The following is a 27,791-nucleotide window of genomic DNA, read 5'->3' on the forward strand; positions in this document are numbered from 1 at the left end:
TCTAAACATTGGTACAAAATGTACCAGGAATAAGTTATATTCCTTTGGTGTTTGGATATAAAGCAGGTAGCTTTGCCAGACTATCTGAAAAAGCAAGAAAAGAAACAATTATCCTGCAGTCATGGAGATCAACGTCAAGTATGATGCTGATCTCAGCCTACAAAAAAATTGGTAATTAAACACAAGCAGCAGAAGTATAATCTCCCAGCTAAAAAAAACAAAACCTTAGCTCCAGCAGGAATGTCTTGCTCATTTGTGATGTAATCAGTCCACAGAGTCCAATGTCCACTACCAACCTTTTTGAAATAGTAATCATAGATGCTTCCTGTGTGAAGACCATGAAAAGAAAACACATTAGACCCTCAGTCATGCTATTTTAATTAGGGTTCCTGCATTTTCAAAGTTTTACATTCTAACCTCTTTCAGGAAAGATATTATTCTTTGTAAGTTTGACACTCTTTGGACGGGGATTATTGTCATCCATTCCCAAAATCAAATTACGGAAGAAAACATCGAATTTCTTGCGGCTTTCTCCATTGATTGTGGCAGCAATAGACCACACAGTAGCAAAGAGGAACAAACCCTGCAGCCAGAGGGTAATTTGCTGACTTGACATTTCTTCATTCTCTTCCTTTCCAGATTGAGTTATTTCATCTGCAGATTAGAAAAAGACAAGCCAATTGTAATGATCATCAGTGAGGGGGACAACACCTCAAAAGGCATTCGGTTCTGAGCCTGGCACCACAAAACAAAGGACTGCACAGTGGGGCACAGCAAAGTGTAGGAACATTGTAGTAGTTGGTGACTCAATAGTCAGGGTGACAGACAGGCAGTTCTGCTACTGCTGACATGAGTCTTGTATGCTATGTTACTTCCCTGGTGCCAGGGTAAGGGACATCATGGAGAGGGTGCAGAACATTATGTGGTGGTAGGGCAAGTGCAAGAAGTCATGGTCCATGTTGGAACCAACGACATAGGGAGTAAGAAGAATATGGTCATAAAAATTTACAGCATGGGAGGAGGTCATTCGGCCCATCATGTCGACATCAGCCGACAAGCAGCCATCCAGCCTTATCCCACTTTCCAACTCTTGGTCCATAGCCTTGTAGGTTAAGGCATAGCAAGTACTTTTTAAATGTTATGAGGGTTTCTGCCTCGATCACCCTTTTAGGCAGAGAGTTCCAGATTCCACCACTCTCTGGGTGAAAAAAATCTCCCCTCGAAGCCCCTCTAAAATTCCTACCTCTTACCTTAAATCTTTGCACCCTGGTTATGGACTACTCAACCAAGGAAAATAGGACCTTCCTACCCACTGTACCTAGAACCCTCATAATTTTATACACTTCAATTAGATCTCCATTCAGTCTCCTCTGTTCCAAAGAAAATAACACTAGCCTATCTAATCATAACTAAAATTCACCAGTCCAGGCAACATCCTCATAAATCTCCTCTGTACCCTCTCGAGTACAATCACATCTTTCCTATAGCGTGGTTACTAGACTGCACGCAGTACTCCAGCTGTGGCCTAACTAATGTTTTATACAGTTCCAGCATAACCTCCCAGTTCTTATATTCTGTGCGTCAGCTAATAAAGGCAAGAATCCCGTATGCCTTCTTGACCACCTTACCTAACTGTCCAGCCACCTTCAGGGATCTGTGGACATGCACTCCAAAGTCCCTCTGCTCCTCAACACTTCAGAATCCTACCATTTACTGTGTATTCCTTGCCTTGTTAACCTTCCCCAAATGAATTACCTCACACTTTTCCAGATTGAACTCCATTTGCCACTGTTCCACCCACTTTCCTGCAGTCTACAGCTTTCTTCTTCATTTTCAACCACACGCCCAATTTTTATATCATCTGCAAACATCTTAAACATACCCCCTACATTCAAGTCCAAATCAGGGGGCCAAGGGAGAGGAATGAAGGGCAGAAAGGACACGGAGGCCATACCCTCAGTATAGAATCTACTGCCAAAGATGGAGCTACCTTGATATGTCTGTGAATCAGTGCCTCAGGGGACTGTGACTCTCCAGGCAGATGGTCACTGACATCTGTGCCCTCATTGCTGAGGACCTCGCACCACTGCTCACCATGCCCTGCCAGCAGCCAACAAAGTCACTGTGGCCTTGAACGTCTTTGCTTCTGGCTCCTTCCAAGGATCAGCTCCAGACCTTGGTGGCATCTTGCAAACGGCAGCACACCACTGCATCTCAAGTCACTGATGCCGTATTTTCCAGCGCTGGACAGCGCATTCAATTCACAACAGATGAGGCCTCACAGCGTAGAGGGCAGTGGATTTCACTGCCCTCGCTGGAATCCCCCAGGTGCAGGACATCATCAATTGCGTTTATGTGGCCATCAAGGCACCCACTGACTGGCCAGTAAGATTCATCAACAGGAAGGACTTCCACTCACTCATTGTTCAGCTGTTCTACAAATACAACAAGTGCTTTCTCCATGTGTGCGCTTGCCTTCCTGACAGCTGCCATGATTCCGCCAGTCCAGGCTGCTGCAGCTCTTCAATGCATCCCCTAAAGTCCATGGATGGATCCTCGTGGACAAGGGATATCCCTTGAAAATCATGACTCAACTCTGCTCCCCTTGGGGCAGGTTCAGACCCAGAAACAGTCCCGACTTCTGTTTTCCGCCCCCAACGTGAAAATCAAGTCGTTAGTTAGAAACAATACAGAATTAGGTGGGATCATAGAAAATAAAAAGAGGTCAAAGTTAGGTTTGGAGTACATATGTGTAAATTCATAAACTGTGCTTAATAAGGTTGGTGAGCTGCAGGCACAAATGGCCACTGGGGAATATGATACACATAGAAACATAGAAAATAGGAGGAGTAGGCCATTCGGCCCGTCGAGCCTGCTCCGCCATTCATTATGATCCTGACTGATCATCCAACTCAGTAGCCTGTTCCTGCTTTCTCCCCATACCCTTTGATCCCTTTCGCCCCAAGAGCAATATCTAACTCATTCTTGAAAACATACAATGTTTTGGCCTCAACTGCTTTCTGTGGTAGCGAATTCCACAGGCTCATCACTCTCTGGGTGAAGAAATTTCTCCTCATCTCAGTCCTGAAAGGTTTATCCCGTATCCTCAGACTTTGACCCCTGGTGCTGGACTCCCCCACCATTGGGAACATCCTTCCTGCATCTGCCCTGTCAAGTCCTGTTAGAATTTTATAGGTTTCTATGAGATTCCCCCCTCACTCTTCTGAACTCCAGCAAACATAATCCTGGCCGACTCAATCACTCCTCATACGTCAGTCCCGCCATCCCAGGAATCAGTCTGGTAAACCTTCGCTGCACTCTCTCTATAGCAAGAGCATCCTTCCTCAGATAAGGAGACCAAAACTGCACACAATATCCCCGGTGTGGCCTCACTAAGGCCCTATATAATTGCAGCAAGACATCCCTGCTCCTGTACTCGAATCCTCTCACTATGAAAGCCAACATACCATTTGCCTTTTTTACTGCCTGTTGCAACTGCATGCTTACCTTCAGTGACTGGTGTACGAGAACACCCAGGTCTCGTTGCATATTCCCCTCTCTCAGTTTATAGCCATTCAGATAATAATCTGCCTTCCTGTTTTTGCTACCAAAGTGGATACCTCACATTTATTCACATTATACTGCATCTGCCATGCATTTGCCCACTCACTCAACTTGTCCAAACCATCCTGAAGCCTCTCTGCATCCTCCTCACAACTCACCCTCCCACCCAGTTTTGTGTCATCTACAAATTTGGAGATATGACAGTTCCCTCATCTAAATCATTAATATATATTGTTAATAGCTGGGGTCCTAGCACCGATCGCTGCGGTACCCCACTACTCACTGCCTGCCATTTGGAAAAAGACCCATTTATTCTTACTCTTTGTTTCCTGTCTGCCAACCAATGTTCTATCCATCACAATACACTACCCCCAATCTCATGCGCTTTAATTTTACATGCTAATCTCTTATGTAGGACTTTGTCGAAAGCCTTCTGAAAGTCCAAATAAACCACATCAACTGGCTCATCAACTCTACTAGTTATATCCTCAAAGGATTCTAGTAGATTTGTCAAGCATGATTTCCCTTTTGTAAATCCATGCTGACTGTCCGATTCTACCACTGTTCTCTAAGTGTTCTGCTATAAAATCTTTTATAAAGGACTCTAGAATTTTCCCCACTACTGACGTCAGGCTAACTGGTCTAGAATTCCCTGTTTTCTCTCTACCACCCTTTTTAAACAGTGGGGTTACATTAGCTATCCTCCAATCTGTAGGGGCTGTTCCAGAGTCTATAGAATCTTGCAAGATGACCACCAATGCATTCACTATTTCGAGGGCCACTTCCTTAAGTACTCTGGGATGTAGATTATCAGGCCCTGGGGATTTATCGGCCTTCAATCCCATCAATTTCCCCAATGCCATTTTTCTTCTAATTCTGATTTCCTTCAGTTCTTCCCTCTCACTAAACCCTGTGTTCCCCAACATTTCTGGCATGACATTTGTCTCCTCCTTTGTGAAGACAGAACCAAAGTATGCATTTAGTTGGTCAGCCATTTCTTTGTTTCCCATAATAAATTCCCCTGTTTCTGACTGTAGGGGACCTATATTTGTCTTCACCAATCTTTTTCTCTTCACATACCTATAGAAGCTTTTACAGTCAGTTTTTATGTTCCCCGCAAGCTTACTCTCGTACTCTATTTTCCCCTTCTTAATCAATCCCTTGGTCCTCCTTTGCTGAATTCTAAACTGCTCCCAATCCTCAGGTCTGTTGTTTTTTCTGGTGAATTTGTATGCCTCTTCTAATGCTATCTCTAATTTCCCTTGTAAGTCATGGTTTGGCTACCTTTCCCGTTTTACTTTCACGCCAGACAGGAATAAACAGTTGTTGCAGTTCATCCATGCGCTCTTTGAATGTTTGCCATTGCCTATCCACCATCATCTCTTTAAGTAACGTTTCCCAATCTATCATAACCAACTCGCGCCTCATACCTTTGTAGTTTCCTTTATTAAGATTCAGGACCCTAGTCTCAGAATCAACTACGTCACTCTCCATCTCGATGAAGAATTCTATCATATTATGGTCGCTCATCCCCAAGGGGTCTCACACAACTAGACTGTCAATTATTCCTCTCTCATTACATAATACCCAGTCTAGGATGGCCTGTTCTCTAGTTGGTTCCTCAACGTATTGGTCCAGAAAACCATCCCGTATACACTCCATGAATTCCTCCTCTACGGTATTGTGACTAATTTGATTTGCTCAATCTATATGCAGATTAAAGTCACCCATAATTACAGATGTTCCTTTATCGCATGAGTCTCTAATTTCCTGTTTAATGCCATTCCCAACATCACCACTACAGTTTGGGGGTCTATAAACAATCCCCACTAACGTTTTTTACCCCTTAATGTTTCTCAGCTCTACCCATACAGATTCCACATCGTCAGAGCTAATATCCTTCCTCACTATTGCGTTAATTTCCTCTTTAACCAGCAATGCAACTCCACCGCCTTTTGCTTTTTGTCTGTCTTTCCTAAATACTGAATACCCCTGGATGTTCATTTCCCATCCCTGGTCACCCTGTAGCCATGTCTCCATAATCCCGACTATATCATACCCGTTTACATCTATTTGCATGATTAATTCATTCACTGGCAATAGCGGAGACCTGCTTCAAGAAAGGGGAGGACTGAATGCTTAATACTCCAGCATACAAAGTATTCAGGAAAGATAACAAAGGAAAAAATAGTAGGTGGAGTAGCAGTTATGAATAAGGAAAATATTACAGAGCTAGAAGGCAACAATGTCTTTTTTTTTTTAAGAGATACAGCACTGAAACGGGCCCTTCGGCCCACCGAGTCTGTGCCGACCATCAACCACCCATTTATACTAATCCTACACTAATTCCATATTCCTCCCACATCCCCACCTGTCCCTATATTTTCCCTACCATCTACCTATACTAGGATCAATTTATAATGGCCAATGTCCATGAGGAGTTAAAGATAGAATCTGTTTGGGTGGAGCTAAGAAACAACAGAGGAGCTATTACACTATTTGGTGTGTTTTATAGTGGGAAGGAGATAGAGGAGCAGATCTACAGGGCACTTACTAAGAGGTGCATGACCTATACAGTCGAGAAGTGATAATGGTCTCCCTTTAACCACCCCAAGAATGAATGGGCAGTGACTGTTTTAAGGCAGAAAGGGGGATGAATTTCTGAAGTGCGTTTCAGGAGAACTTTCTTGATCAGTATGTTTCATGCCCAAGGAGGAAGGAGGCATTGCTGGGAAATGAAGTGAGTCAAGTGGAGAATGTCACATGAGAGGGGGAGGATCTCAGAAACAGTGATCATACTATAACAGGGTTTAGATTCGTTATGGAAAAAAAAAAATCTAAAATATAAATATTTAACTGTAGGAGGGCTAATTTCAGCAAATTAAGGAGGGATTTGGCCTGGGTAAATTTGAGTCGAAGGCAGAAATGTGATGGAGCAATGGGCAGCCTTTAATCAGGTGATGATTCAGGTACAATCTAGGTGCATTCCCACAAGGGGAAAATGGAGGGCAACCAAAACCAGAGCCCCCGGAGGACCAAGTAGTTACAGATTAGGATGAAGCAGAAAAAGGGCAGTTCTGCCACATCCAGTTGTGAACGGTGGTGGACAATTAACAACTAATGGGAGGAGGAAACTCCATGAACATCCCTATTCTCAATGATAGCAGAGCACAGCATGTGAGTGCAAAAGACAAGGCTGAACCATTTGCAACCATCTTCAGCCTGTAGTGCTGAGTGAATGATCCATCTCGGCCACCTCCTGGGATTCCACCTATCACAGGAGCCAGTCTGCAATCAATTTGATTCACTCCAAGGAATACCAAGAAATGGCTGAGTGCACTGGATACAGCAAAGGATACAGGCCCTGACAACATTCTGGCAGTAGTGTTATAGACATGTGCTTCGGAACTATCTGCATCTTCAGCCAAACTGTTCCAGTACAACTGCAACACAGGCGTTTAGTGAAGTATGTGGAAAATTGCCCAGGCATGTTCTGTCCTCAAAAAGCAGGGCAAATCCAACCTGGTCAATTACTGCGCATCAGTCTACTCTCAATCATCAGCAAAGTGAAGGAAGGTGTTGTGAACAGTACTATCAAGTGCCACTTACTCACCAATAACCTGTCCACCGATGTTCAGTTTGGATTCCACCAGGACCACTCAGCAGCCCACTTGATTGGCACCCCATCTGCCACCTTAAACAGTCACTCCATCCACCACTGGCACACTGTAGTAGCAGTGTGCATCATCTATAAAATGGACTGTAACAACTTGCCAAGTCTCCTTCGACAGCACCTCCCAAACCTGCAACCTCTACTCCCTAGAGTTACAAGGCAGCAGGTGCACAGGAACACCACCACCTGCAAGATCTTCTCCAAGTCACATAACATCCTGACTTGGAAATATGTTTCCATTCCTTCATTGTCACTGGGTCAAAATCCTGGAACTCCCTCCCTAATAGCACTGTGGTGTACATTTACCATGTGAACTGCAGTGGTTCAAGAACGCGGTACACCACCACTTTCTCGAGGGCAATTAGGAATGGGCAATAAATGCTGACTTGCCAGCAATGCCCATGTCCACAAATGAATTTAAGAAATCTCTCAATATAAAACGCATCCTCCAGCCTGATAATCGCATTCCAACATGAAAAGTAAACCTTAGATTATATAATTTGTATTAATTTTGTTTGAAACTTTGTATTTTTCACCTGTTGTGTTCCCAGGAAATATGGAATGAATTGTAAATCAGATTACATATGGGGAAAAAAACTGGTCTTTGTTGTGCCAAATTTCTGGACAAAAAATAAGAGCTGGAGAATTTCTGGGAGTGATCTCCCAATTTGGTAGAAGGCAACTTCTGAGTGCCCAGGTTGCCCATCTAGACCAGGCCTCAGGCCTCTGGAAAATGTAAAATCAGGGGCCTAATGTCTGCTTTGGGACCCTGATGCCAAATTCGGCAACTGCTGGACAGATTACACACCTCGCATACTCTACTCAATTTCTTTGGGTCTGTTACAGTTTAATCTGCAGACCTTAAAGGGGCCATTGGAGGCCGCTGATTTTACATTTACATGTTACTTACACTCACCTTAGCATAGAGTCAGCAGCGCAACACTTGTGGGCTGCTTCTGGCCCATGCTCTTCCCCTGCCATTTGCCTCTATCCCCACTACCCACAGGACTTACCTGCTTATTTGTAATTCAAAAGCAATTACTTTTACAATATTACAAAATGTACTTTTCTGTTTTCCTTCCCTGCTCCCAGTCTACAATAAAAAAGTGAACATAGTATTTATCAAATCATGAAATTTTGATACTATGTTTAAAAAAAAAAGGAAAATTGACTTCATCCCAAGTTTTCAAAACCCTAGGGATTTATCAGCTCTTTTTTTTATTCATTCATGGGAAGTTGGCGTCACTGGCTATGCCAGCATTTATTTATTTTTATTTATCTAGAGATACAGCACTGAAACAGGCCCTTCGGCCCACCAAGTCTGTGCCGACTAAGAACCACCCATTAACCCTACAGTAATCCCATATTCCCTACCACCTACCTACACTAAGGGCAATTTACAATGGCCAATTTACCTATCACCTGCAAGTCTTTGGCGGTGGGAGGAAACCGGAGCACCCGGCGAAAACCCACGCGGTCACAGGGAGAACTTGCAAACTCCGCACAGGCAGTACCCAGAATTGAACCCGGGTCTCTGGAGCTGTGAGGCTGCGGTGCTAACCACTGCGCCACCCTTTTTTTTTCTTTGCCCATCCCTAATTGCCCTTGAGAAGGTGGCGGTGAGCTGCCTTCTTGAACCGCTGCAGTCCATGTGAGGTAGGAGTGCTGTTAGGAAGGAAGTTCCCAGGATTTTGACCCAGTGACAGTGAAGGAATGGCGATATAGTTCCAAGTCAGGATCGTGTGTGACTTGGACGGGAACTTGCAGGTGGTGACGTTCCCATGAATCTGCTGCTCTTGTCCTTCGAACTGGTAGAGGTCGCGGGTTTGGAAGGTGCTGTCTAAGGAGCCTTGGTGCGTTGCTTCTGTGAAAATTAAGTACTAAGTGACTGATCCCTAACATACTTGTGCAGAATTATCAACACATTTCTGACTATACTGGAATTACATCGCGCTGTTCTAAAACATGAGTATTTGACAGATAGCTGAAATTCAGGTAACCCAATAAAAATTGCATTCATGGTGTGGCAGTGCAGTAAGATCAGAATTAAATAAGAACACTCACCCATTAAACAAGAATAGAGCCTCATCATACTATAGGCAAGGTGCATCGGAGAAGTCTGCACGAAAAACTTGCAACTCAGTCGAGTAAATTCCAAACAGGGCCGGGTCAGCCAACGGAACATGTCATTGATCTAAAAACAAAGCAACTTAGCTGTTCACGTGAAATGTCTTCACAGTACAATTTCTAGAATCTTCAAAATAACTCAGCAATGATTCAGTGAGATTATCAAGTGATCCATCTTGCATGAGAAAGGTCACAAATGAGAGTCTTGGTCTGTCCTGAACTAGCTGTTGTTAACTAGGGCAGCACTAGAATTGTTACAATTGACCTCAATATCTCTGCATTAGGGAAGGGATATCAGCCAGGGCTCCCATTCCTGATTGTTAACCAGTGAACCCTCCTGGAAGTTTGCATACATAGATGTCGGAACAGAACAAGATTGGGCTCAGCTATAACTCCCCAACAGTTGCACAGCTTGCCAACACTCGCCATCAAGGCTCACACGTGAAACAGTGGCCATAGGATGAGACCCGAGGGAGTCACCACCATCTGTGAAATCATATCTCAGCAATGAGCCACAGCATTGAGAGGAAAAAGAGAAAAACTGGTCAGAAAAAAAATAACAGGATGACGAAAGGATATCCTGTTGAAACCCCATAAGTAATATGTTCCATTAGCTATGCCAGTGTACCATATATGTTGCAGGTCCTCCTTTCCCAACTAGTTGAAGCAATCAGCTGTCATTTGGTAATTGTCTTCACAAAAACAATGCCAGTTTTTACAGTGTTATGACCAAGGCGGGAGTAATGCACTGTTAATTCAGTCCCACTATTCCACAGGTCATAGCATAGTAGTTTCCCACCTACTAGAAAATAGCCAAATTAAACATTCTATTTGTCCCCCAGAATAAAGCACACCAAACCAAGTTTCTTTAAACAACAACAAAATTAACTATTTATTAATAAACTAAGTCTTAAACAATAATGAGATAACTCTATATGTGAAAGGATTCTTTTCAAACTTCTTATTCTTCCTAACCCTGATGCATGCACATACACACACACATGGTTTACAACTATTTCTTAGGAATAAGAAAATAATTGGGTTGTCACAGTCTGGTAGGATATTTCCAGGTCAGTGAGGTGTCCCAGAGTCAAATAGTCAGATGCCACTCTAAGTCTCTCCAGGAGAGGTTGATAAACAGTCTGTGATGGGTAGGCTTTCAAGGCAATTTGTCTGCAGCAGGCATCATACAGGTCTTTCAGCAAAGGGTGTAGCAACAGGTCTGCTTGTTTTGAAGTAGCAGTCTAGCAAAAGCAGCTTTCTTGATTTTTCAGGATCTCTCAAAACATGACAGGTAACAGGAATCACTGTTGAGGCAGGGTTTTTTCAGAGACATCGGACAATAGGAATCTGCTACCTTTAAAATGCAGGGCTTCCTCCCTGCAAAGCAGTTTTCTTCCACAGAGTGTAGAAACTCCTCTTTTCCTGGGTCTTTTCTCTCTCTCCAGGGGTCTTTTTCTCTCTCCAGGCAGACTACAGTCACACCTCAAAGGTAGGATTTCTTTCCAAGAGATGCAAGTCTTCCTCTTAAGAGAGAGTTCTTTTTCTCTGGTCTGCAAGCAAGTCCCAGCCAGTCCTCACTGCCTGTCTAGCTGGTCCAGCCCACACTGGTCTTTCACAATGCAAAAGTGAAACCAAAGTGCGAACAATAAGTCATGTGACCTGTCATTTCCCTCTGCTGAGTTGTTTGGAACAGGTGCCTTGCAATTTGTCTCACTCAGTTCAAACACCAAGTTTCAGCATTCATTGTTCTCAGAAAAATCTTTTTCAGTTTTTAAAAACACACAATTCTTAGTTTACAAAAAAAAAACTCTTGTGACACCTCCGCTCTTGGCAAAATGAAACGCCATTCTTGAATGTGGTTCATTTCAATGCAAAACAAAAATTGAAAAAACATTTTAAACATATTTTCGGATTCATGCCCATCATTCACTCCACTAGTAGGTAACACAATTTTGCTTTGTACCATTGTTACTCATGTAACTCAATAAGGTTAAATTTGTGGGAAAGCATTGGCGATAACATTGTTTTCTCTCGAAATGTGTACAATCTTCAAGTGATAAGGCTGCAACAATAAACCCCATCTGAATATTCTGGCATTTTGGGTTTTTTAATTTTTCCACAGAGGTTGTTCCCATCAGCCAATTACAACCTTCCAAACATCGTCTCCCAGTTGTTTCATGTGTTTCTTCCAAGTGTCCCTTTAGACAAGCACCTCAGCAAGGTGAACTGCACAGTTAGGAACACTGGCCACTACTGGGTTCACTAGTCTCTGAGAAGTTTTTTTGAGTATCCATTAACCTGTGTGGTATCACTAGACACTGGAAACCCCCGTCCAGTGTGACAAAAGCTCATTTTTCCTTCACTTGGGGTATTAAAGAAATCTGACAGGATCCCTTTAATGAATCTATCTCTGTAAGACACATGGCACTGCCCACTCTGTCAATACAGTCTCCCAAGTGAGGAACTGGGTAGGAGTCTGCCTTCATTAACTGCATTGACTTTTCTGTAGTCTATGCAAAGTCGGGTTGACCCATCAGGTTTAGGCACTAATACTATTGGTGAACTCCAGCTACTTTAACTAGGTTCAATTAAGTTGTTTTCCAGCATGTATTGGATTTCTACTTTTATTTGGGCCTGTTTGTCTGGACTTAAGCGGTAAGGATGTTGTTTTAAAGAAACGGATTCCCCTATATGCACATCATTGGCTAAGGTTGCAATTCCTGGCTTATCCCTACAAACTCTTTTAAATTCTGTGAGTAGCCTTGTTAGATCTTCTCATTGTTCTGCATCCAAGTACAAAAGCGTGTTATCCAATTTTCCTGTATTAGCAACCGGATAGTTAGAAGTTCAATTTGAGTATTGTCTAGGCCTCCTTCTGCCTCATCCTCACTATCCTTTTCCTTCTCAACAATCCCCATTACCTGACATACCTGTACTGGCTTATCCTCCTCCCTGTGATAATATTCCTTTAAAATATTGATACGACACAGCTGATTCTTTTTCCAGTGATCGGGGTGTCAACCAAGTAATTTACCTTAGCCACTCTTTTGACCACTTTATTCGGACCACTGAACCGTGCTTTTAATGGTTCACCCTGTAAAGGTAACAATGCTAATACTTCATCCCCTGGTTGAAAATTTCAGGTCTTTGTGTTCTTGTCTGCCCATTTTTTCACATTGGCTTTGGATACTTTAAGGTGTTCCTGAGCCACATTGTAAGCTTTTGTGAGCCTTTTCTGGAACATGGATACATAGTCTAGTATCAAAAATTCATTAGAAGGGTCACTGACCCGAAACGTTAACTCTGCTTTTCTTTCCACAGATGCTGCCAGACCTGCTGAGTGAATCCAGCATTTCTTGTTTTTGTATCAAAAATTCATTACTTTGCTCTAAGAACCTATTCTTGATGGGTTTTAGAGGACCTCTTATCTCATGTCCGTAAACCAATTCAAAAGAACTTAAAACCTGTTGACTCATTCGGTGAATCTCCAGTGGCAAATAAAAGATGGTCTAGCCCTTTATCCCAATCGTGGGGATACTGGTGACAGTATGTCCTAATTATTGTTTTGAGTTTGCAGGTACCTTTCTAAAGCTTCCTGTGTCTGTGGGTGATATGCTGAAGATTTTAACTGTTTGATACCCAAATTACCCATGACTTCTTGAAATATTTTAGACTTAAAAATAGAATCTTGATCAGATTGAAATTCAAGTGGTAATCCATATCTCGTAAAGAATTGGGTTAACTTCTCTACTTCAGCAGTAATTGTCCTCAAAGGAATGGCCTCTGGAAATCGAATAGCCATATCCATGATAGTGAGTATATATGTGTCCTGCTTTTGTTTTTGGCAAGTGTCGTATGCAGTCTACCAATACCCTACTAAATGGTTCCTCAATAATTGGTATGGGAATTAGAGGTGCCGGTTTTATGGTAAGTTGTGGTTTTCCCACCATTTGGCATGTATGGCATGTCCTACAAAACTGCCTCATGTCCATTGTAAGGCCTGGCCAGTAATAATGTTTACTTATATGTGATTTGGTCTTCTGGATTTCCATATGTCCTGCTAGAGGAACGTCATGTGCTAACCTTAATAATTCCTGGCGATATTTAGGTGGTACCACTACCTGTCGAACAACCGTCCAGTCTTTGTCCACAGGTCTATGAGGCAGTCTCAATTTCCTCCTCAGAACCCCACCTTCAACATAATAGGCTTCTGGAACTCCTTTTGACTCAGCTTCTGTCAGAGCCGACTGTGCTATTCTATGTAACTCTGGATCAGTTTGTTGTGCTGAGATTAAAGAAGACTTGTTAAACAGCTCATTTGGATGATCTAAACCCCCAAGGAAATTTTTCAGATTCTCGGCTATCTGTCTATAGTGTAAATGTTACCTCCGACGATGGAACTCAATTAGCCATTGCTCCGGTTACCACACATGCAGGAAATATTCCTGGAACTTGTTCCTGTAATTGTTCTGTTTCTTTAGCATTACTTGGATTCTCTGTGACTAAAGGAGAAATGGATACTCTTGTTCCAGCCAAATCATTTCCTAGGAGTAGGTCAATTCCCTTTTCCGGCAAACTATGGACAACTTCTATAGATACCATCCCAGACATTAGGTCACACTCTAGGGGCACTCAATACAAAGGTATGGGTATATACTCCCCGCCAATACCATTAAAACTTTAGCATTCAGTGCACTCTCTGGTGGAAACGTTACACCTTTCCCCAGCAAAAGAATTTGGGTTGCTCCTGTATCCCTAAGTATAAGGATAGGTTTGCCTGCCTCACTTGAGGGATATGGAGTGACTTTTCCTTTTGACAAAAATTCATTATAACTTTCAGGTATCTTAGTCTTAACCTCTACACTCACTTTGTTTTTTGTATCTGGTTTTACCGCTGCCATTAAAGCTACAGCCTAGTCTGCTGTACTCTCAGTCAAAGTCCCTTTCTCTACCTTAGCTTTGTGTACCCCAAGAAGTCCAGGGGTTTACCTCATAACTTCCAGCATTCTGAACAAAGATGTCTCACCTTGTGGCAATAACACCACTTTGGCTTGCAGACCTCACTTCTATCCTCAGCACCTTCCTTTCTAGCCTGAGGAGGGGATCCTGCGGTGGTCCCAGCTGGTCCTTCTTGTCCCCGGCTACTTGCCTTCCTTTCACTCTCCCACTTTCTATCCTTCTCAGGTTTGTGGAGCTGACGGTCAGAAGGTTTTGGCTTATTTACAAGCTCAAAATCATTAATGGTTTCAGCTGCTTGCCTGGCTTTTGAAACCTTCTGGTTCTCTACATGAGTTCTCACTACTGGAGAGATTGAATTTTTAAACTCTCCCAAGAATCCAAGAAAATTAATTCTCTAAGGTTCTCATACATGGCTTCCATCTGTAATGCCCGTATCCAACCATCAAAATTAATTTCCTTCACCCTCTCAAATTCTACACAAGTCTGCCCAGCCAATCTCCGGAGGTTCTGAAACTTCTGATGGTAAGCTTCAGGGACTAACTAATACGCAGCGAGAATAGCCTTTTTTGCCATCTTATAATCTGCAGAAGCCTCTTCAGGAAGCAGGTATAAACTTCATGCGCTCTGCCCATCAACCTGCTTTGCATAAGCAGTGTCCAGCTTTCCTTTGGCCATTTCATTTGTTTGGCTATTTTTTCCAAAAGATATGAAAATGACTCTACATCCCTTTCCTCAAATTTAGGGAGAACTTGTATAAATTTAAACAGCTTTTCGCTGGGTGCTGGGCTGGATTCAGATTCTCCCTGACCAGAATTTGCCCTGGAGTCAATAGTACCCCTTTGTCTTAGTTCCATCTCTCTTAACCTAAATTCCCTCTCTTTCTCCCTTTCCTCCTTTTCCAATTCAAGTTTTCTTATTTCTTTTTCAGCCTCAGGTTTTCTTATTGCTATTTCTTTTTCTGTTTCTAACTGAATCTTAGCCAATTCAACTGCATCACCCTCTGACTTGCTATCTTTTTGTTCTTCTTCTTTCCAATTTCAAATGTTGGGCTATTACATCAATTATCACTGCATTTTTAGCACCTGATTTCAATTCTAACCTCAAATGTACTGCCAAATCTTTTAGTTAAATCTTGGTTAAAGTTTCTAAGTCACTGAGGGACACATTCTCCTTTCCCAGAAAAACTGCTGCAACTGCTAATGCCATTCTGATGGTCATAGCCTTTACCCTATGATACAAGAAACCTGGTTTCTGTTCGCTTTTAAATTATTACTCCCCTCACAAATAATCTAATTAGCATTGGAAACGATCCCGACAAGAGCTCCCGATTAATATGTTATGACCAATGTTACAGAACTGTAATTATTTTTCTCCTTGGATTAAAAACAGTGTGTGCACCTTTAAGACTCTGTTAAAAACAGTGCACCTTTAAGGGAGAGAAGGTTCTGGAACGCCTGAGACACAGTGTGCAGCAGCTGCATTCGTTACCCTGGGCAACAGCAGGAGAGAGAGGTCGCATGATAATATTTCCAGTTAGTTCTGACAGACTTTCCAGTGAGGCGAACTGAAGAGAAAGAAAGCTGTTTATTTCCTCTCAGTAAAAAAACTACAAGGAGCTACTAGCCAAGTTAATTCCCTGAGTAAAGAAGAAAAGTCTTTGTTTTCAAGAAATCATTTGTAATGCTGTGCTCATCCTTCAAAGAACTGCTTAATGTCTACTGCAGCCAAAATGTTGAATGCCTATCTACTGAAGGACTATTTTCATCAAATCCGGATGAAGACTTTGAGTGACCTTTGACCATTTCCACATTAGAATACCTCATCCACCAGGAACGTAACCTGCAAAGACTTTCTTACTTTATTTATTCTTAAGAGACAGCTAATTTTAAAAACTCCACTTTTAAAACCAGCTGTTAGTTTTTGAATGTATGTGTGTAAATGGGGGAGTTAGATTAAAATATGAAGTTATAAGCTCTTCAGACATAGGTTTATCTTAATAGTGTTTAAGATTTAATTTCAATAAATAGTTAATTTGTTGTTGTCTAAAGGGTAGGGCCGATCAGGGATAGGGGGGGAACTTGTGCCTGGAGTCGGAGGAGGTAGGGGAGGTCCTAAATGAATACTTTGCTTCAGTATTCACTAGTGAGAGGGACCTGGTCGTTTGTGAGGACAACATGGAACAGGCTGATATGCTTGAACAGGTTGAGGTTAAGAGGGAGGATGTGCTGGAAATTTTGAATGATATGAGGACAGATAAGTCCCCGGGGCCAGACGGGATATACCCAAGGATATTACGGGAAGCGAGGGAAGAGATTGCTGCGCCTTTGGCGATGATCTTTGCATCTTCACTGTCCACTGGAGTAGTACCGGATGATTGGCGAATGGCAAATGTTGTTCCCTTGTTCAAGAAAGGGAATAGGGATAACCCTGGGAATTATAGACCAGTCAGTCTTACATCGGTAGTGGACAAATTATTGGAGAGGATTCTGAGAGACAGGATTTATGATTATTTGGAAAAGCATGGTTTGATTAGAGACAGTCAGCACGGCTTTGTGAGGGGCAGGTCATGCCTCACAAGCTTTATTGAATTCTTTGAAGATGTGACAAAACACATTGATAAAGGAAGAGCAGTGGATGTGGTGTATATGGATTTTAGCAAGGCGTTTGATAAGGTTCCCCATGGTAGGCTCATTCAGAAAGCAAGGAGGCATGGGATTCAGGGAAAGCTGGCTGTCTGGATACAAAATTGGCTGGCCCATAGAAGTCAGAGGGTGGTAGTAGATGGAAAGTATTCAGCATGGAGCTGGGTGACCAGTGGTGTTCCACAAAGGATCTGTTCTGGGACCTCTGCTCTTTGTGATTTTTATAAATGACTTGGATGAGGATGTGGAAGGCTGGGTTAGCAAGTTTGCCGATGACACGAAGGTTGCTGGAGTTGTGGATAGTGTGGAAGGCTGTTCTAGGTTGCAACGGGACATTGACAGGATGCAGAGCTGGGCTGAGAAGTGGCAGATGGAGTTCAACCTGGAAAAGTGTGAAGTGATTCATTTTGGAAGGTCGAATTTGAATGCGGAATACAGGCTTAAAGACAGGATTCTTGGTAGTGTGGAGGAACAGAGGGATCTTGGGGTCCATGTCCATAGATCGCTCAAAGTTGCCACCCAAGTTGAAAGGGTTGTTAAGAAGGTGTATGGTGTGTTGGCTTTCATTAACAGGGGAATTGAGTTTAAGAGCCGCGAGGTTATGCTGCAGCTCTAAAGGGCCCTGGTTCGACCACACTTGGAATATTGTGTTCAGTTCTGGTCGCCTCATTGTAGGAAGGATGTAGAAGCTTTAGAGAGGGTACAGAGGAGATTTACCAGGATGCTGCCTGGACTGGAGGGCATGTCCTATGAAGAAAGATTGAGGGAGCTAGGGCTTTTCTCATTGGAGCGAAGAAGGAAGAGAGGTGACTTGATGGAGGGGTACAAGATGATGAGAGGCATAGATAGAGTGGATAGTCAGAGACTTTTTCCCAGGGTGGAAAGGGCTATCACCAGGGGGCATAATTTTAAGGTGATTGGAGGAAGGTTTCGGGGAGATGTCAGAGGTAAGTTCTTTACACAGAGAGTGGTGGGTGCGTGGAATGCGCTGCCAGCGGTGGTAGTAGAAGCAGATACGTTAGGGGCATTTAAGCGACTCTTGGACAGGTACATGGATGATAGTAGAATGAAGGGTAGGTAGTTAGTTTGATATTAGAGTAGGTTAAATGTTCGGCACAACATTGTGGGCCGAAGGGCCTGTACTGTGCTGTACTGTTCTATGTTCTATACCAGGTTTGGTCTGTTTCATTCTGGGGTTATTAGAGTGCTTAATTTGACTGTTTTCCAATTGGGTATGAAAGCTTAATAATTTGCTGCAACCTGTGGAGTGACGGGACGGAATTGACAGTGTGTTGCTCCCGCCATGGTCGTAACACCAAGGCGGGAGTAGTGCACTGTTAATTCAGTCCCACTACTCCACAGGTCATAGCATATTAGTAAAGTTTCCCACCTACCAGAAAATAGCCAAATTAAACACTATTTCTTCCCCAGAATAAAGCACACCAAATCAGGTTTCATTAAACAACAAAATTAACTATTTATTAATAAACTATGTCTTAAACAATAATGAGATAACTCTATATGTGAAAGGATTCTTTTCAAACTTCTTATTCTTCCCAAAACCTCATGCAAACACAGACATTCAGAAAAAAACGGTTAACTGAGGAAAAAGACTTTTTCGGTTTACAACTGTTTCTTAGGAATAAGAAAATAATTGGGTTGTCATGGTTGGTAGGATATTTCCAGGTCAGTGAGGTGTCCCAGAGTCAAATAGTCAGATGCACTCGAAGTCTCTCCAGGACAGGTTGATGAACAGTCTGTGATGGGTAGGCTTTCAAGGCAATTTGTCTACAGCAGGCATCATACAGGTCTTTCAGAAAAGGGTGTAGCAACAGGTTGCTTGTTTTGAAGTAGCAATCTAGCAACAGCAGCTTTCTTGATTTTTTAGGATCTCTCAAAACACAAGAGGTAACAGGAATCACTCTTGAGGCAGGGATTTTTCAGAGACTGAAGGCAATAGGAATCTGATACCTTTAAAATGCAGGGCTTCCTCTCTGCAAAGCAGTTTTCCTCCACAGACTGTAGAAACTTCTCTTTTCCTGGGTCTTTTCGCTCTCTCCAGGGGTCTTTTTCTCTCCAGACAGACTACAGCCACACTTCAAATATCGGATTTATTTTCAAGAGATGCAAGTCTTCCTTTTAAGAGAGTTTTTTTTCTCTTGTCTGCAAGCAAGTCCCAGCCAGACTTCACTGCCTGTCTAACTAATCCAGCCCACACTGGTCTTTCACAATGAAAAAATGAAACCAAAGTGCTAACAATAAGTCATGTGACCTGTCATTTCCCTCTGCTGAGTTGTTTGGAGCAGGTGCCTTACAATCTGTTCCACTCAGTTCAAACACCAAGTTTCAGCATTCAATGTTCACAGAAAAATCCTCTTTCTGTTTTTAAAAACACACAATTATTAGCTTTCAAAAAAAAACTCTTGTGACAACGGGTATCTATCAGTGGTTGTCACCACACAAACATTTCCATAGTTTAAAAAAAAAGATTCTTTAAAAGAATACAAAACAAGTAAAAAATTATCTGCATGGATGTAATTATCATCCTTTTATCAGATGAGTTAACCTTGTCCTCCTCCCCAAGTTTAGTACTAAAGCAAAATTAATTGTATTTTACTTTGGGCAAGACCTGGTAGGGAAGGTGCACACAGAACATCATGTGAAAAGAATCAACAACATTCTTGCACTTTTAACTGTAGTTTGACAATCTCCTGTTTTATATTACCCCCTTGTTGTCTCCTGGGGGAAGGGAAAGGGATGCATTAACACCTGTGGGTGGGAAGCTGCCAATTTGTTCCCATTGCTTCACCAATGCGATTTCTTGAGTCAGCTGCTCAGGTGTGCATTAAAGCAGCTTGGTGGGGATTCTGCCTTGGATTTTCTGTTGCATTGTGAAAGGACCCTGACCTCCAATTTGTAATTCTCTGCAGTTGGAGTATAGGAAAATTTGTGTCCCATTCTCTGGCAGTACCCACTGGATCGCCAATGTACCTAACAGGAACCATTGAAATGAGAACAGAAGGTGCTGGAAATAGTCAGCAGGTTTGGCAGCATCTATGGAGAGAGAAACAGAGTTAACATTTCAGGTCTATGACCTTTCATCAAAATGTTCTGAAACGTTAACTCTGTTTCTGTTTAGAGTTTAGAGATACAGCACTGAAACAGGCCCTTCGGCCCACCGAGTCTGTGCCGACCATCAACCACCCATTTATACTAATCCTACACTAATTCCATATTCCTATCACATCCCCACCTGTCCCTATATTTCCCTACCACCTACCTATACTAGGGGCAATTGCTAATGGCCAATTTACCTATCAACCTACAAGTTTTTGGCATGTGGGAGGAAACCGGAGCACCCGGAAGAAACCCACGCAGACACAGGGAGAACTTGCAAACTCCACACAGGCAGTACCCAGAATTGAACCCGGGTTGCTGGAGCTGTGAGGCTGCGGTGCTAACCACTGCGCCACCGTGCCGCTCCACAGATGCTGCCAGACCTGCTGACTATTTCCAGCACCTACTGTTCTCATTTCAGTGTTCCAGTATCAACAGGAGTTTGCTGACACATGGCCTGACACTGACTGAGGCTGAATGTTCACAGTTCTTCTTGTGGCCTCCGCCATAACTCCAGCAGGAGTCCATGAGGACGGCCGGAAACTAGTCTGTAAACCAGTTATATCAGGATTCAGATGGGCTTGTTGAGGTGGGCCCCCAACTACTCATTACAAGGCCATTGGCTTAAAATGGCAGGGGGTGGGGTTGGACAACACTTTGAACTTCAGGGTTCCTGCATCCTGGGCTTGCTCAAGAACCTGGAGTTCAATGAGTGATAGTATGCCTGATGAATTGGCAGACCAACCAGCAATTTGAGGTACACTTGGGGACCTAGACCACCAAAGTACAGGTAGTATGGGACAGAGGCTGAGATCTAATCAGGTGTATTTCAGCACTAACTCAATTTGTTGTCCTAATGATTTTTAGGGCCTGGATTTTTCCCCATTTGAAATTAGTAAGCATTTTTGCATAGGTTACAATCAAATTAGCGGTAGTACCAAATAAAATACCAAACACTATCCCAGAACAATTTAGCTTTAGATGCCGAGAACTGGACTCAGATTGTTATCCATTGTCATTAATCACTGTCTTGTAGGCATTTAATACTTATATTTCATATATAGAATCTACAATAACTTCACAGCTAACTGAAGTACAAATGTAGATTGCCAAGGTTACAACCAAGCTCGCAAGGGGCGGGCATTCTTCAGTATTGGATTTTGTAATTAGAGTAGGGAGTAGATCACGGATGTATTGTGTAAATGTGCTGAACAGCAGTGACAGAATTGCATAACTGAAAGAAAGCCGAGCATTAAAAGTGACACTGGAAACTCACCATGTCAGAATTTCAGGCACAAATGAGATTCCTAACGCTCAGCATTCCCACTCACTACATGTGGTGCCACTGATTGCTGTCAACAACACCGAATAATAAGTTGGGCAAGTTTTGTTGACATTTATCATATGTAATTTTAACATTTTAAAACATAGAGGTACCAGTTCTTTATGTTCAGCAGTGACAGTTGGTGGTAGAGTGTCCATGTAAGAATCTTTCAGTGGTGTCCAACCCAGCTGATGGGGTTCCAGGTAAATCATACCACACCTGTTAAAAGAGGATAGCAATTCAACACTTGACAAAAGTGGCTGCACCCTGTGCCAAGTGCTCAAGTTTTGATAACCTCACAGTTCATCATACCTGCTGACAGTCGCTGGAGAAGCCTGTTCCAGATCTGCTGGCTCAAATATTAAATTCATTTTGGCATTCATCTGGATAATTTCACCACTCATCAAACACAACTGGAAAACAAATGGCATACAAACAATGGAGAGCAGCACACAGTGCAGGAGACCATTTCATCATGGGTCTAAATAATAAAGACATTCAGCATCATTAATGAGCCTCCAACAAATCTTTTAATCATTCTTCCAGTTGAAAGAATTGAAAGGCGCCTGAATACCGATGTTTTACAACTTCCAAAACTTCTAAGAGATTAAATCAAACACTGAAATGTATCTTCTCCTCCCCAAGTCTTTCTGGATCACCCAGCATTCCACAGAGAGGAGTGTCCCCTGATCTGGGGTTAAATACCACAGATTTAAATAATATATAGCATCCAAAGAGAAATATGATATTTAAAAACCAAGTTGCTGACATTAATGGTGCCATTCTTGTAGCACCCTGGTCAAAGCTGATGCACTGTGTATTAGCAGCAGAAAAATATCCAGGTCCTGAAATTCCATCGTGATTCTCTCAGTCTCCCACCGCAACTTTGGCAAGAGTCTGCCAGATCCCAGATAGTTTGTGGTCTTTTGTCAGGCAGTTCTGCCAGTCTCCTCCCAAAGTTACAGCAGGAAAATTCAAGATATTGCACCGATTCCTTCAGGCAGGTGGCGCACTCCCGATTTACAGAAAAGGAAAATGGCCCCCAATGTCTTCATTTCAGAATGAAGAAATAAATTTGTTTCCTTACCAACCTGATAATAACAGCAGATCTGAAGGACCCAAGTCTGCGGGACAGGCTGGAGAAGGTCGATTTTGGGCTTGTGGCACATGGGCAATTTGGTTAACATTCTGGTTCTGCAACAACTTACAAACATTTCATCTTCCATTTCTCTCTTCGTGGAAGAATGTGTCAATTTTGTCACGTCCTTTACATTTCCTTTCATGGATTTGATGGTTGTCACTGTGACGCATTCCAAACTCTGCAGGAATGTAATATCAGTACTTCCAACCTTGCCTTTTAGGCAGGAAGTAAAAGAAGTTGCCTGTGCCAACACTTCCATTAAAGCTGCAGCCTAGAACATCTAAACTCTTACCATCTATGAAGGATGCCCATCTGCCCAGAGGCTTTGCCATCACCGTTGAGGAATCCTTAATCTCCTTCACTTGTCCCACCATCAATAAAAGAAGTCTCACGCGCGTGCCTTCAAGTGTCATTATTGACTTTATGCTCAGAAAGGAAAACAGTGCACAATTACAAAGGAAGACACCCCAATGACCCATTCAGTGCTCCATGCAACACAGTGGCCTCCGCACTCAGCCATACCTATGCAGTACTCCCCCTGTGGCATTAGAGGAGGTGCAGGCAGCCTGCTCATGCCTCGACATGCAGCTGAGATGCACCTGGTAGTTGTCCTCTATGTGGAGGTGCCCGTCGAGGCATCTCCAGGGGTTGCTGCACCTGCATCACTGCTGGGGCAGTCTCCATCACTAGGTTCTGCAGCCCCTCAGTCAGAGGAGCCAAGCAGGCCAAGGATGATGAAGGCACCCCGTGAGGGGTGGCATGCGCATCCTTATTGAGGACGTCCTCAGCCCTTGACAGACGCTCCGGATGGCTGAAGGGGTGCACCAGCTGGGGTGCAACTGGCATCCACTCCAAACATCCCTGTGCCACCAGTACCACTGACCGATCCAGGCTACACAGCATGGCATGCATCCTGTTAACGTCAGTGCATAGTTCCTGCATGCACTCTATCTGCTGCCACAGGCAGAGGAGATGCTCATAGCCAAGGTGCCACACATGAGCTAGATGGACTCCACCATTCTGAGCCCATGACCCCACACTGCCTCAGGGAGCTCCAACAGATGGGAGCACATCTGTTGCTGTTGGTCTAGGTAAAGCCTCCTTTCCAGTGACTCCTGAGGTCCTGCATCTGTGCCCACCTGAACAGGGAAGTGTCTGCCCACCCTCCTCAGAGGGTGACTGCCTACAGCTGCCTCTGTCTCCAGTGCCTCCTTCTGCACACTAGTGCCATGTTCCTCACCCAGTACCACGTTCCTCACCCAGTACCACTATCAAAACACGTGCGAGGACCCACTGATGTGAGAGTATCTGTGCTGGTGAATGGTGCGCTTGTAAGGTGTGATGGTGCTTCTTCGGTTCCACGCTGGTCATCTGGGCTGCTGATGGAGAGGGAGAAGATCTTGTGGGGTGGACATCTGCACTTCTGGGAGACACACTAATAGGTTATGACAGCTACCCTTGGAAAGCAGAAGCCTCTGCAGTGTTGTGTTCAGCATGCTATCGGAGGGGGTAGAGGGCAATGCCCCCTGTAATCGCTTAATGAATGCACTGCGTTCTGTAAACACTATCTCCACCATGAGTGCCCATTTCATCAGGGCTGACTTCCTTCTGGTTATTTCCATCACTCGATCTTCCATTGCCATGATGATCTGCAGGTAGGGTACCGCTCTTTCAGTCTGGGCTCTCTCACTGGCATTATGTGCTTGTTTCTCCTGCAAAGGCAAAAGGTAGTGTGATAAGGCACTGCTGACCCCTATGGCCAATGGCATCTGCTCCAATTCATTAGAAACTGCATGTTTCAGTGCTGACAGGTCCTCAGCAGCACTATGACTCTGAGCTATTCTGAGGAGCCAGTAAGTGCCCTGGGCACACATCCCTCCCATGTTCAGGAGCAGCATGCGCCCTGAGCTGGTGTATCTGCTGGTGGTGAATATCCAGAGGCATGTCCTGAGAGTTGGGTGTAGCACTCACCTTGCCAGAATGTATTGAACCTTTTCCTGCACAGGATCCAGATTCTTCTTATGATGCTTCTGCCCCTGGCAGCGGCAGCAATTTCTAGCTAGGTTTGTTTAGTCCGTGTGGATGGCCTCCCTTCCAGGAAGAGGACCTCCTTCCTCTTCCTCATGGCCTCCAGGTCGCTATCGGAAAAACATGGGGCAGCGCTTCCCCGGGTTCCAGCCCTCTGGCCTTCCTGAGACATCGATATGAGAAGTCCAGCCCAAAATTCACTGTGAATCTTCGCTGTCCACTTGCAGCACTCAAACAGCAGTCCCAATAATGGCTGCCGTGGTGAGTTTAAATGAGGCCCGTACTTGAGTTGGCCCACTTCCATTCCAGCCCTCATGGCTGCTATTTGGCCACCAAACCCACCTCCACATCAATTAAGCAGTTGCCCCTGTGGGACTCATTTCTCTTTCCCTCTAGGAGCAGGTCTGGACCCAGAAATGGTCCCGACTTCTGTTTCCCGCCCCCAACACAAAAATCCAGTCCTTGGCTATGGAAAAATCAGGACTGGGAATTAAAGATTGCTTGGTTTAACACATTTAGAAAAGAGAGAGAGAGAGAAAGAGAGAGAGAGAGAAAAAGAGAGAAAAAGAGAAAGGGGAGGCACAGCAGCTGTACTTATTAGAGATAAAATAACATCAGTAGAAAAAGGTGACACAGCCATCAGTAAGACAGGAATAGAATCCATGCACAGAGATAAAGGATGATATAAAGGATCAACCACACTAATTGGAGTAGTCTACAGACCACCTAATAATAAAGGAAGGTGGGAGAAAGAAAAATGCAAACAAATTAGGGAAATAAGTAAAACAAAACGTAGAATAATCATGGGGGATTTCAACTACCCCAAAATTAATTGGCCAAGAGAGTTAGGCAAAGGGGATGAAGGAATGGAGTTCCTACAATGTATAGAGGACCTCTTTCTAACCCAATATGCAACAAGGGAGGATTCACTACTGGTTCTAGTAATAGGGAATCAACCAGAACACATAACATAAGTAAAAGTAGGGGAACATCTAGGCACAGTGGCCATAATATAATACACTATAAAATAATAACTGAGAAGGACATAAGGATGATAGAGACCAGGATAATCGATTGGAGAAAGATTGATTTTGAGGGGCTGAAAATAAAAAAAATGGACAACAATATTGGTAAACAATGTTTCTGTGCTATGTATTCTATGCATTTCTATATAATTTCTGCACAAATCTTTCAAACTCTTTAAAAAAACATCCACCTACTTTCTTGTTATCATCCAATACAGTATTCATATTTTCAATCCAAACAGCATCAACAGGTCCATCAAATACGATCCACTTTCTCGTATTGGTAATAGAAGTTGCATACGCACGAAAGGTTGTGGCGAGAACGCCATCTGTCCACTCATGGCTTACAGGATCAAAGCAGCCGTATAGCTGGCCCATGGTTACAGCTTTAGGATTTATTATAGAATATTCAACAGCAAACTCATCCATCAATTGAGCTTAAAAATAAAACAAATGAAACATGTAAGAAGAGGATTCAAAACAACTGAAGTCCACCAATTCACAGTTTGCATTTTTTTTTATTTCAGCACTTACAGCTAAGAATGGAATATATTTTCTAGTTTAGCATAATAACCCAATTCTTTCCTTCTCAACTGAAAATAAAACAAATATTCCAACAGATCTATACTGCATTCAACCTCTGGCTCTGGAAGGCAATTATATTTATAAAAAACTTAAAATAGCAGTTACCGACACCTGACACAAATACATCTTGTGGAGACTTTCACTGAATATTTGGTAAATGAGACACAAGGTGGTGGGGGGAGCAATTTTCAAGTAGTGCCCAAGACTGACAAAGTTCCAAGCGGCTCCATCCGCCCATTTGTGCTGGCCTGAACCATATGTTTAGCATGCCACAGCTCAGCATTTCTGGGGTGGCAGGAAATCAGTCAACTCACATGCTTAGCCAGCCAGCATGTCAGGCCTGGAGAGGGGGTGGGGAGGGGGGTTGGTGCTAGTGGCAGGGGGCTGTGCGGGGTGCTCAAATGAGCTTGCACAATTGAAAGCTTCCTGGGCCATTTTTTGAGTGGCCTTCAGTGGTCCCAGCTCAATGCCTGATAAAACTAGGTGGAGCGTGCACAGGGCGTGCTCTGTCCATTTGTACCTGTATATTGCAAATGGAGTCGTAGAACTGACATAGGACCCCGATATGCGTATTTAAGCAGCATGTTTCAGGCAGACAGTCTGCTTGCCCACTTACCTGCCAACATGAAAACTGTAATTTGATACACACAGCTGATACAATTCAGTTCATTGTGATGGGCAATTATCAAATCATAGAATGCCATTTGGTTCATCTAATTTGTATTTTTCTCCACAAGCCACCCAATTTAATCAACTCTCCTGCTTGCTCCGACATATCCCTACATCTGCTAGATTGCACATAAATGTCTTTACATCTCCTTATTCAAATCTACTTTAGTATACACAAATATTAAGCTGTTTGTGAAAATCATCAAAACTTGAAATTACACCATAAACAGCATTGAAGGTCACCAGGCCCATTGTAACTGTGTCACCTCTTTGTGATCCAGAATTAATCCCAATTCCCATGCTCTCCCCATAGCCCTGCGTTTTTACTCTGCTTTTAACATTATCCAGTCTTTCCTTAAAAAATGCAATTGTCTCTGCATAAACCATGCCCCATGGAAAGGTATTCTACGCTCCAATAACACTCCATGTAAAAAGCATTTTCCTAACCTCTTTCACATTGCAATACTCACACAAACACATTCATCTGAACTTCCTCTTTCTATTATTTTAACAGAGGTTGTAGCCCATTTATTTTAACATGCTAACAACTCAAGACATATACAAAATTATCCTATACAGAAATCAATAAGATTAATATGGATTACCTGACAATAATGTATCACCATATTATAACCTATACAAGATTGCATGTCAATGCATGATGATGTTACATTAATGCAAATACTTTGTTTACTGTCATGATCAGAACCATATTTAGTAGTAGCAACACCAAGAGGCTAGAAAGTAGACAAGTGGGTCACAAATAGAAGTATTTCAATCTGTAAAGGTCCTAAACATTCCTCTGCACCCACTGACCACCTCTCCTTAACTAGCACTGATGGTAAGTCCATATTGTCAGCGAGTGTTGGGCAAAACAGAACCTATAAGACTGGTACTATCCCTATCAGCAGTATAAAAATACCAGTAAAATGCC

General features: G+C 43.1%; 1 protein-coding gene across 4 annotated transcripts in view; it reads right to left on the reverse strand.

Moving 5' to 3' along the window:
• The window catches only part of dnah3 (dynein axonemal heavy chain 3), a 217,313-nt gene that overhangs the window by 45,864 nt on the left and 143,658 nt on the right, over positions 1-27,791 (reverse strand). For all 4 annotated transcript variants that reach the window (XM_068056265.1, XM_068056264.1, XM_068056266.1 and 1 more), the window contains 6 exons: positions 25,799-26,040; positions 21,722-21,822; positions 21,523-21,628; positions 9,302-9,431; positions 418-654; positions 225-325 (listed from right to left, as the gene is read on the reverse strand). In XM_068056265.1, coding sequence (XP_067912366.1) covers positions 225-325; positions 418-654; positions 9,302-9,431; positions 21,523-21,628; positions 21,722-21,822; positions 25,799-26,040 — 917 coding nt within the window. The remainder of the gene's footprint in view (positions 1-224; positions 326-417; positions 655-9,301; positions 9,432-21,522; positions 21,629-21,721; positions 21,823-25,798; positions 26,041-27,791) is intronic.

The sequence above is a fragment of the Heterodontus francisci genome, chromosome 24 (genome assembly GCF_036365525.1).
Source record: "Heterodontus francisci isolate sHetFra1 chromosome 24, sHetFra1.hap1, whole genome shotgun sequence".
In the NCBI taxonomy this organism is placed as follows: domain Eukaryota; kingdom Metazoa; phylum Chordata; class Chondrichthyes; order Heterodontiformes; family Heterodontidae; genus Heterodontus; species Heterodontus francisci.